This window comes from Carica papaya, chromosome 5 (assembly GCF_054855325.1).
Source record: "Carica papaya isolate Zhongbai chromosome 5, ASM5485532v1, whole genome shotgun sequence".
Taxonomy (NCBI): Eukaryota; Viridiplantae; Streptophyta; class Magnoliopsida; order Brassicales; family Caricaceae; genus Carica; species Carica papaya.
This window is the reverse complement of record NC_142313.1, coordinates 766,877-778,591: the sequence shown is the minus strand read 5'-3', so window position 1 is coordinate 778,591 and position 11,715 is coordinate 766,877. Positions and strand designations below refer to the sequence as shown.

The 11,715-nt window shown below is 35.6% G+C and overlaps 2 protein-coding genes and 1 pseudogene across 4 annotated transcripts; 2 read left to right on the top strand and 1 right to left on the bottom strand.

The window, feature by feature from the left end:
• Positions 1–157: 157 nt before the first annotated feature.
• On the top strand, positions 158–1,379 carry LOC110821281 (protein TAPETUM DETERMINANT 1-like). Its single transcript, XM_022051074.2, has 3 exons — positions 158–636; positions 706–834; positions 921–1,379. Exons 1-3 carry the CDS (start codon positions 561–563, stop codon positions 1,223–1,225), a joined length of 510 nt encoding a protein of 169 aa, XP_021906766.1. The 5' UTR covers positions 158–560; the 3' UTR covers positions 1,226–1,379.
• A 796-nt stretch (positions 1,380–2,175) lies between these two features.
• On the bottom strand, positions 2,176–5,680 carry LOC110821217 (receptor-like protein kinase ANXUR2 pseudogene; annotated as a pseudogene).
• Positions 5,681–5,815: 135 nt separating this feature from the next.
• Positions 5,816–10,362, top strand: LOC110821552 (uncharacterized). 3 transcript variants are annotated; one of them, XM_088220403.1, is made up of 13 exons: positions 5,816–5,965; positions 6,071–6,216; positions 6,852–6,900; positions 7,006–7,152; positions 7,515–7,651; positions 7,742–7,811; positions 7,971–8,061; positions 8,265–8,334; positions 8,453–8,548; positions 8,888–8,987; positions 9,086–9,169; positions 9,268–9,338; positions 9,438–10,362. In XM_088220403.1, the coding sequence occupies exons 1-13, from the start codon at positions 5,917–5,919 to the stop codon at positions 9,591–9,593; spliced, it is 1,266 nt and encodes a 421-aa protein (XP_088076529.1). In that variant the 5' UTR covers positions 5,816–5,916; the 3' UTR covers positions 9,594–10,362. The 3 variants fall into 3 exon arrangements, with proteins under 3 accessions (XP_088076529.1, XP_088076528.1, XP_088076527.1); XM_088220402.1 differs by having other exon boundaries at positions 5,862–6,216; positions 9,104–9,169; XM_088220401.1 differs by having other exon boundaries at positions 5,862–6,216.
• The last annotated feature ends 1,353 nt before the right edge of the window (positions 10,363–11,715 follow it).

Below are 11,715 nucleotides of genomic sequence, written 5' to 3'. Positions count from 1 at the left end.
CTTGGCCAGCTTTTCACTTCAACTATATGATATAATATTTGATAAATAAAAAAAAATTTGGTTGTGGTATTATTTGATTTTAATGCATTTTAAAAGCAGTACAGAAGAAAGTAGATTGAATAAAAAAATTATATGTATTGTCACCTTTAGGCACTATGCAATAAATGGCTGCCGATCATCTTTTTTCATGACAAGAGTAAAAAGTGGGCTGAAATGGGATAGACTACTAGACCAATACTGTTAGAAAGAAACTGGTGCAGTGGTGCAGGTCCTTCAGTCTGCCCTACATATCTCTGCACCGTCAGTGTACTTTGTTGACAAAGTGGTTTTTCACCTTACTCAGATCCTTCAATCCCCGTATATATGTATGTATATATATATCCCCACAACTAGGGGTCACTAACCCTACAAGAGCATCTTCCCAAAACCTCTCTTCTGCTGATTTTCTGTTCACAGAAGTTGGAAGAGGAAACTGCATACATACATAAATACATACATACATACATATATATACACACATATAAGAGGAGCTAGGCACATGAGCCAAATCATAAACTGTCATGAGTACTATTTGTCACTTGTGCTCCTTCTCGATGATATTCTTGCTTGTAGTTTGCGGTCTTGCTTTATTTTCAGGTACCTCTTGGCCTCTTCTTTTTTCATTTTTGAGTTTATACACTTAATGTATTTGTATATGTTTGACAGAATCTTCAAACAAGATCAAGTTGCAGTATTTTTCATCCCATGGAGATTATAAAAGTAATCAGTCATCAACGCAAGCAAATCTGAAAGCAGAGCAAGCTTACTCAATCCATAGAAAGCTCTTGTTGCTTGGTAAGTTATATGCACACATAGATACAATATATATGCATGTGTTCATTTTCAATTCTTGATTGATGTCGAGTCATGGGTATGATCAGGTACTTGCAGGAGCACAGACATAAGCATTTCACAAAGCAGAAGCTCAAGCTCAGGGATTCCACAGTTCATAGTCCAGATTATGAATACCTGCACTGTATCTGGGTGTGCACCTTCTGCAATCCATCTTTATTGTGGCTGGTTTGCTTCTGACAGAATGGTGAACCCAACAATTTTCAAGAGGCTCTCTTATGATGATTGCTTGGTGAATGGAGGAAAAGGATTGAAGAGCAGCCAAATCATCAGATTTACTTACTCAAACTCGTTTATGTACCCTATGCATTTCAAGTCTGCCAAGTTCTGTTGAGGACCCAGGAACAAATTAAGCAAAACCCAGAAAACCCACATCTCAAAATCTGATACATATATATATATATATATGCATGTATCTATGCAGCTAAGAACATTACTCCATGTTCATGAAGAAAATGGTGAACTTGTAAATTTTGGAATGAGATTTTTGGAGTTAAGAGCTACGGCTACTTTTTTGATAGATTATCATATATATATATAAATATATATGCAGCTAAGAACATTAGTGCATGGTCACTAAGAGCTATAGCTGCTGTTTTCCATAAAAGCATGAGGCAAGGAAGGTCTGAACGCTGCTTTGCAGGCAGTGTGCTCTTCCTGCTCTCCTTTTTGTCTTTTTCCTTGTCCTACTCTTGCTTTTCTTTTGTCATAGGATGATAGGAGTGATAACGATTAAATTATAATATAAACAGAAGATGATTTATACATACACACATATATAGATGTATGTAAATGATAAAAGTAGATTTCAGCTGATAAAGAAGCAAAAGCTGCAAATGGCATCTCTCTCTCTCTCTCTCTCTCTCTCTCTCTCTCTTTCTCTCTGGCAGTATCTGTGTTGGTTGCCTGCGGAGGTTACTGCAGGTAACCATCAAAGCCAAAGGCTCACTGCTCGAGAACTGATATATGCATACACATATGTATACACAAGCGAGAAGAAGAGTCCCCTACTATGTGTGTATGGGTGAGGGAGAAGGAGAGAGTCCTACTGACGGCACCATAGTATGCAAGAATTGATTAATATTTTATAGTAAATATAACGGATTATTATCAAATATTATATAATAAAAATGTTAGAAAATTAACTCAGGAGCATTGCAGAATTTACCCATTGGAACAAGGCTATGATGGTTTCCTATCAGAGTTTATATATTAATATGTAGCACGTTTCTGGCATATAGTTTAATATTAGTACATACCTGCCATGTTGATCCTAAATCATCAGCCTATAAACCTTTCTATTGTCTAGTCCCAAAAAGATATTCTCATAAATTCTTCAGCTTTTTTACTTCACATTTCTAAAACAGTGTCATATCAAAGGGGAAATTTGAAAGCCAAACAGATAGCTCATGATACTATGATAATGGTCAAACCAAATAAAATTAAAAATGAACAATATTCAAAGAACCTAAACTTTTTCTTTTGCATGATGTTCTGTTTACTAGTAGCAAACAATCAGAGGAGCCTAAAACTTGCTTGTTATTAATCATCTTCCTCTTTGGTTCACCATCTGAGAGAAAACTACACCTGAACTAGAGTCATCAGTCTCCTCCTCCCCCAGCACATTGTCCTCATCAATGATTCTCAACATTTGTAAATGAGCAGCAGCATGATCAGGCTTTTCTACTGCAACAAAATTTGCAGCCTGATCAGGATTTTCCTGCAACTGAAGTGCAAATTCAAGATTCCACAGCACATCACCCATTGATGGCCGCTCAATTCCATGATCAGCCAAGCATTTTTCTGCCGTCTCAGAAAATTTCTCCAAGCATTCAGGGTTTATCTGTCCTTCAAGACGAGGATCAATAATCTCACCAAGCTCCCCTTTTCTCAAACAACTTAGAGCCCAATCTGCAAGGCTGACTTGTTCTTTAGGCAAGCTGGGATTAAGGGCTGGCCTTGCACACAATACTTCAAATAAGACTACTCCAAAAGAGTAAACATCAGATTTCTCTGTCAGCTGTTGCCTGCGGAAGTACTCAGGATCTAAATAACCAAAACTACCTTTCACCATTGTGCTAACATGTGTTTGATTCAGATTTGGACCCGTCTTTGATAGCCCGAAATCGGATACTTTTGCCTCCCAATTTTCATCAAGCAAAATGTTTGTAGTTTTCACATCTCTGTGAATGATTGTGTACTTGGCACCTGTGTGAAGATAATGTAGTCCCTTTGCAGCCCCAATACATATTTCCAACCTTTTCTTCCATGACAAGCAAGGTTTGTCACCCCTATACAAATGCTCCCTTAGTGTTCCATTAGCCATATAATCATAAACCAGAATCATTTCTCCTTGTTCCTCACAAAACCCAATCAAGGAAACCAAATGCTTGTGTCTTAGCTTTGAAAGCATCTCAATCTCGGTTTCGAACTCATTAACTCCTTGTTCTGAAGATGGGTTTGATCTTTTGATGGCAACCTTTGTCCCTCCATCAATGACTCCTTTATAAACCTTTCCAAATCCTCCAACACCAATCACCCTTGACTCATCAAAGTTCTTGCTGCCATATTTTATCTCCCCCAGTGAGAAATGCCTACACAGACCACCTGCAAGGCTTGACAGATGACTACCTGCACTACTTCTACCTGATATTGTTGATTTGCTTGTTGATGTGTGAGAACTTCCATAGATAGGCAACCAATTACCACTGCACGATCCAGATTTGCTGCGATTAAAATTCTTCTTCTTCCGAGTGATCACAATGATAACAACAAAGGCTATAACACACCCAGCAGCCCCTCCAGCAATCCCACCAATCACATGTGCACTATTACTTGACCTAGAAGTACTAAACTCCTTTGTTTTCTCAGCCCCAGTAGGCATCACTGATGGTGTCGGATTCAGGCCAGCCAAGTTTCCTTCTGTGTCATTCAGCTTAAAAATCTCTAACCCATTGAGAATTGCATCATAATATTCAGGCTTCATTGACGCACTGGGATGCATTGCCACCCATAATTCTTCATCATAATCAGGCTGGTCACTAACATAAACAGCATAATCCTTATAAACAGGCACTCCCGGGGATCCAGCCCAGGCAATCACATCGGCAGATGGCTGTGCAGTTTGGTTATTGACAAAGATATCAAACACTCTCTGATTCAACTTATCCAGCTGAAACTCGCAAAAATGGAACCTGACGACGTAAGTAAAATTGGCATCAACCTGAAAAACCCATGTAAGATTATAGTTTTTATTGACTGTTCCATTTGGGCCCATCGATCTTGCTGTCCTATAGACGTTTAACGGCGCAATAGACTCAGTCACATCGTTAGAATACTGAATCTTAACGTCCTTATCGGCTTGTGAGGTGACACCAGAAGCAGCACCGAAGAGATACGGGGTATCATCATACCATGTCCGATCAAGCCCACCGGAATCATTGATTGCAGAAATGTACTGCCCGCCGACATTTAATCGAGTCATTGTTTGTAAACAAGAGCTCCCAACATCAACAGTTTGATCAGAGAAACCAACCAGAGCGGCCGGCAGGAAGATATCCGGCATGGTGAAAACCTCAATGCCGTTAACAAAAGCATAAGACCCATTTTGCTGTGAGGAAGGAAAGATCGTGACATTGAGATTACCAGATTGTGAAGGTGAAAGAGAAAATTCTCGGACAATGTAAGCTTGTGTGAGTGCTCGCGCTGTAATCGAGGCACTGAAATTTTTTAGGAGAGTAAACTCATTTGCGATGACTCCGAAATAAGAGTCATTAGGGTTGAGATTACTGTAAATTGATGGATAAAAATGGAGTCTGAGCAGCAGGCGATTGTTTTTTGGGACTGAGATGTTGTAAGTCGATTGAGACGTGAAAATCCTCGCAGTCATGTAAGGAACTGCAGATGGCAGAGAAGGGTCCTGGTATTGAGCTGTTGCTGTTATGGCATCTTTAGAAGAAGAAAGAAACTTTGAGTCGGATCTCCATGTTCGGCCATCTGAATCCTTCGCATCGCTAGATGCACCGCATGCTAAGATATAAGGACCAGGGTTTGACTGTGAGATTTTGCTTTGAGCTTCAGCTTTATTTAAGATGGTAAATAACAAAATAACATAAAATAAGATCAGGGTTTTTGTTTTCATAGCTTAAAGGGGGAAAAAACCCTTTTAAGAGAAAAATGAAGAAATTGAGAGACGGAGAAAGAAAAATACGAGGGAGAAAAAAAGTACACAAAAACAGAGGATCAATTTTTGGGAATAAATTAAAATGAGCAGAAAAAACTGTTGTTTTGTAAATCTATGGATTAACCTGCAAAAATTCAGGTCAGGAAGCAGAAATTATTCTTGTTCTACGTTCTGTTTGGATTTTACGTTCAGTTTTATTCAAGGTGAAAGATGAGAAACTAAGATCTGGGTTTTTATTTTCATGGCTTAAGGGCAGATCTCTTTGAGAGAAAGAAGAAAGAAAAGACCTGAAATCAAGAGAGAAAAGGAAAAAACAGAGTTTAAGAAAGCAGGGGAGCAATTCTCGAGAACGAGATTCTGAGCAAGCACGAAAAATGTTGCTGTAAATGTAAAAGATTACTAAATCCAAGGATTGAAATGCAGAGATAACCAGATAATTTTTTCTTGATTTTACCGTAGAATGGATCAGAGGATGGGGAAGGATGGAAGGATGGAGGGGGAGATGTTGGCCGTTAGAGTAACGGAAAGAGAGATGAAACCGCCAAATCTGCATGAACCAGTTATGGGCGTTCCTTTAGGTTTGAGTTATTAATGTTTCTTTGATTTAGTTAATGTATTTAATTAATTTATTCTTTTACGTGTTTTTTACTGATAATTAAAAAATATTATATGAAATTGAGAATAAAATTACGAAAATGCCATCACCATACTTTTTCATGGGTAGGTCCCAACAGGTGGACCCCATCCACCCAGACAAACATAAATATCTCTCCGCTTAAACCTCGAAATTATGAAAATTACGAAATAATTTATCCACTTCGTCCTCGTCTAGCTGTTTGGTAATGGCTCTGACCTCCTGCAACTCGGCAATTCTTCCACGACAGCATCTAGGTCTCTTCTTTCCTTCTTCGTTATGATTATTTATGCTTATGAGAATTAGCTTCTTCTATTCTATTTCTCTTGTGCGTATAGCGTATCTGTATTTTTACATGGCAGCGACTGTAAAAGTCGGAAGCAAACAGACCCTTGAAAATGTCAGAAGCCTTGTTAAAACAATTGGGGTTCCTTCAATCACCTCTTCCCCACACGAATCTCTGCAAAAGGGTAACTGGGTAAAGCTCATATGTGGTGCTAGCTTTGAGGTACTAAAACCCTGAGTGTTAGAGGTGGAACTGAACCCCTTATTTTTTATTGGAATACAAATTGTTTGTATGTATATTCTGTTATTTAATTCAATTGTTGAACATGATAGTATCGTAAAACATGAAAGAGTGCAGAAAATGTAGAAGTACAGAAATCAGAGTATAGGAAGAAACACTTTATTTACAATTATAATTTCCTGTCTATATATATAAGGGCCGCATAATTTGGCAGTGATTCAGCATTGTTTGATTTATAATGGTTGCCCATTTACATTAAGGCTATGTCTGGAAGAAATGAAAAACAATCCCCTATTTAAAATTATAGTAGATACCCATTTATGTTAAGGCTATGTTTGGATCTCTAAACAAATTCGAAAAAGAAAGTTTATTTGTTCAAAACATGGGCTGGTGTGAAATTTTAGTTAAATTTAGAGGACTATTGAGTCTTATGATGTTTTTGAGTTAAATGGGTTTGGGCATAAAAAAAAGTATTAGATTTTAGAATACAATTAACCAGGTTGAATGCTTTTCTTTCGGCTTAAGCCTTAAAGGTTTGAATAATCCATTTAACTCAATTATTTTACACCTTTTATTCATTTTTCCAAACTAAAATACACAAACATCTTTCTCTGCAGGATGTTATTGATATAAGGAATCTCTCTTTGGTTTACACTCTAGCTGGAGGTACAAAAACTTGTATTAAATCATATCAAAACATGCACGGTAGTAATTGATATGTGTATGCTAATAAGGAATTTTGATGCTTTTGACAAATGTTGTTATTTGCAGTCGACTGTATCGACTGTGCTGCAGATGCGTCCATAGTAAATGCAGTGAATGAAGGCATTGACGCAGCTAGAGAGATTTTACCCATTAGGAAGCCCTGGGTGATGATTAGTGTCAATGATGATGAAGATCTTCACTTCCGAAAAGCAGGTGAAAAAGAAGCTCCCCCCTTCCCCCTCTTCTCCCTACTCTTGTAGGCAAATCAAACAGCTTATGAATGGTGGCTGTGAGTGTGTTAATCTATACTTATAGATTTTCATAAAATCAGTAGAAAATTACGCTGCTTATTGTCCTACTTCTACCAGCTTCTGCCTAGTTTCTGTAAATGAATATTATTATATGGCTGGGTGTGAATTTAAAAATGCTCTCAAATCTTAAAATTCTTGGATTACTGGAATGCAATCATTAAGGTAATGCAAGTCAACAAAGTAATGAAATTGGTGTCTAGATGATTTTGAGCGTATGAGTTCTTTGTTATGATTTGAAGTTTGAACCCGGTACAACTTTACCAGAATTTGATCCAGTGGAATGTCCAGTTGACTGCCCAAGACCTTGTGAGATTGTTTGTCCTGCTAATGCTATCTCATTAGAGGAAAGGATACCAACAGCAGAGCCTTTCTGTGGCACCACTGTTTCGAGTAAATTAGAGGTTTTTCTTTTGGGGCATTGACTGTTTTATGAGTTCCTTAACAGAGTCTCCACATTGTTCATCATATTTTGAAATTGCACTGGTGTGCAGGGTGGAGTTATAACTGAGCGCTGCTATGGCTGTGGTCGTTGTTTTCCAGTTTGCCCATATGATAAAATAAGTGAGTGATAGTTTTCTTTTGCCATGTTGCTTCTTTTCACTAAGCTGGCTTTTGCTTTCACCAAAACATTGAGGAATACTTCAATTGCTTCAGTTGCATTTATGGATTCATGACAAGTATATTTGGATCTCTGAATAGCTTGTCTGAAATGATATGTAGGTGCCATTACATATATAAGGGATGCTACTGCTGCAGCTAGCCTACTTAAACAAACTGATGTTGATGCAGTAGAGATACATACTAGTGGAAGGTACAATTTCAAAAGAAACATATATCATATACCTAATTAAAAAGGCATACCCAAATAATGATTTATCGGAAGAAAGTTATTCATGTAATAAGTCCCATGAAAACATCTAATTCCATATATGTCAAATGGCACCTTCATTGACTTGAATTCAACACAAATTCAATGACTCTTATTCCTAACAAAAGTTCTATCATCTTGTTTAGGCAGACTGATAGCTTCAAGGAACTTTGGGATGGTCTGAAAGATTCAATTCAGTATCTAGAGCTAGTAGCAGTAAGTACAGCATTTTCCTGCATTTTGACTCTTGACTGGCTAAAGGTCACAATTGTAACAAAACAGTTTAAGTACAAGCAGCCTTGAGGTTCCCTGAACTGATCTCTGATATATTCAGGTTAGCTTACCTAATATTGGGGATGCAACCATACCATCAATGAACACAATGTATTCCATTATGGAGTCTAATCTACATGCCTTCAACTTATGGCAGGTATGCACATGCTAAATTTTTAACAGATTTGGTAAATGATAGCTCTATGTTTCCATCTTGCCCGGATTACAATGAAATCAGTTCAAGTGATGAAAAATAAACGATTCTTCCCTCTGAATCATTAAAAATTAGAAACAAGAATCACATTCTCCCCAATATTTGACTCTTAAACAAAACAGAAAGTTGTTTAAAAGGACAATATTTATTCTGTAATGAAATATTTATTTTGTAATGAATAGACTCTGGGACGGAAGGATTCGAACCTCTCCCCCCCTAAAGAAAACCAATAGGTAAATAAAATTAAATCTAATTGTTTGATTTTAAATATGAAAATTGCAGTTGGATGGCCGCCCAATGAGCGGAGATATTGGCCGAGGTGCCTCCAGGGAGTCGATAGCATTTGCTGTTCAATTGGCTGCTACAACAGACAGGCCTCCTGGTGTGTATACACAGATTACATTGTCACCGCCACTATGTCTGTCAGCACTCAGTATTTTGGTTTTTTGCTGGTCTCTACTAATTTACTTCACGTGATAGGCTTCCTACAATTGGCAGGAGGAACTAACGGCCACACTGTTGAGGGACTGAAAAAAGAGGGGCTTTTTCAAACACCAATTCCCAGTAATATCGTTTTTTCACCAATGCATTTTGTTTGCCTTCAAGTGTAAAAATCTCTGTTATGGTTCCTTTGTTTTGACTCCATTTTCCCTAATATGTAGAGAACTCAGTCGAAGAAAAGTTGAGGCATGCTTCAATTGGTGGAATAGCTTATGGCGGCTATGCACGAAAGGTTGGTCTAATTCAATTTGTAGCCTGACTGTGTGGATTGGCTTGGGCTGCTTGGCAATTCTTTGGATCTTTCTTTAACATCTAGTAACTTCATCTTCAGGTTGTTGGAAGGATATTAAATTTGATGAGGCAGCAACATGGCGGTGTCAGCATTGAGAAGCATCCGGACAACCTTTTGGAGGCTGTTAGAGAAGCCCTTGCGCTGGTTGGGACAGTCAAATGCTACGATATTCTCTCTCTTACCATGCCTCTTTAACTTTATTATCTTCTTTCACAATCCACGCTAGAAGTTGATTCCAATTTCGATGTGCTATACAACAACCATCTTGGGTAGGATGATCAGTATTTCCCTTCTCCTTATTACTATTAGAGAGTTGGGTCGGGTTAGGGCGAGGTTAGAGTTCAAGTATTATCCAAGATAATTTTTTTGCCTTTACATCAAAACCTTCAACATCTGATGACGTCCGCTCTACAGTCCAGCTACCCGAACTTCCTTTCCCTTTCGGTATTGGAATTTGATCGAACAAAAAAACCAATTTTTCATCACTCTCATTCCCCATATATTGAGGTATCCTGCAAAGCAAGGAGCTTTCAGCCCCTCAACACAAACTTATACAGGATAATCATTAGGCTTACATTCTCGATTGAGATGGGAAGGTGAAAGAATTATTGCAGCAGTATCTTAGAAGCAAATATTGTTGAGATTCACCCAACCTTCTTTTGCTTGAGTTTGTTATAATAGTCTTACCAAACTCCCATTCTTCCACCAAGTTTGATTACACCATGTCTTGGTTGGATATAACCAGTCCAACTGAAGTAAAGCCTTGGTGTGGTGCATAGAACAATCCATAGCTTATTAATATTGCTTATAGATGTTTTGCATGCGTCCTCATTCCTGTATCTAATTATCATATATGTTAGCTTTGCAGACCACTTTTATGCATAACTTTAAATAATACTTACATGTAAATATAGTTTTCAGATTCAATGTATATGTGGAGTACGGCAGAGTAAAAAGTGAAAAACTATTCTTTTCGTAGAAAAATTTATGATCGTATAATTTCTACGTGAATTTAAAATAGCGTATCTCAAATTTCATTGACGCCCTTTTGGTTTAACATGAAGCTTAATTTTTATGATAAATTATTAAATTATTTTTTAAAATTTAACGTTTATTGTAATTTAATTTTTAATATTTTTTCTAACAATTTTATTTTTAATATTTTGCTATTTTTTAGAAACTCTTAATTTCCTTCTATTTTTTAATAAAAATAGATAAAATAATTAGATTATATTTGAATGATTTAGAAAAAAAAATAACTTTGACCAATTAATTAAATTAATAACAATAATTCATTATTTTAAGTTTTTAATTAGAAAAAGAATAAAATTAGACATTTAAAATAAACAAAAATTGTCATATGTTAAATTATTAAAAAAAAAAATTAAGAATTAAATTATACTCGGTCAAATTTCATAGATTATTATTAACTTGACCTAATTTTTATCATGAAAGAGAGTTACAAATTATTTTTAAATAAATTTATATATTTATTAATTAAACGATATACATATATATATATATATATCAAGCATAATGTAATAAAAATAATATTTAAAAGTTAATGGGTAAAATATAAATTAAGTATTCAACTTGTTACACCACTAACAAATTGTTATAATGCTATGTCTTTGCCCAAGTTGGAAGAATGTGGATTCATAGTTTATAAAGTCATATTTTATTTAGTTGAATTTGAGTTTTAACTAAAAATAATATTTATTTATTTATTGGAATGTTTATTCCAAAATTTTATTACTAAAAAATGTGATTTGGTAGGTGAAAATTGTGATTTTTTTAGTTTAATCTTTTTTTTTTCTTGAGAGAAAGTTTAACTCTTATTATATCTCTACTTTAATTATCCTTAATTAATTAAATATTTCAAATGGTTCATTATAGGTCCTTAATTAGGAACCAATATATATATATATATGTATAAATAAAATTTAAGTACGATTATATTTCTACGTGATTTTATGTAATTTATTTTTTTATTGGTTACAAATTCTGAAATTACATACTATATAAATTCTTTATTAAAGTATGATATTTCTTATAAATTTTGTTATAAAGTTTTCACTTTTCTATAATTTTATTCATATGAAATAAAATTTATATTTTTTTTTATATATTACAAGAAAAAAAATTAGTTGATTGCTAATTAGAGTGGTTGCAATTATTAGTCATCAATAGGCGGCAAGTCAATGCTAAGTAGCTTTCAAAGTGGCATTCATTATTAGTGTTTTTAAGTACTATTAATCAGAAGTATTAATTCAAAACATTTTAAAGTATATTATAAGCATGTTATATAAAATAGCAT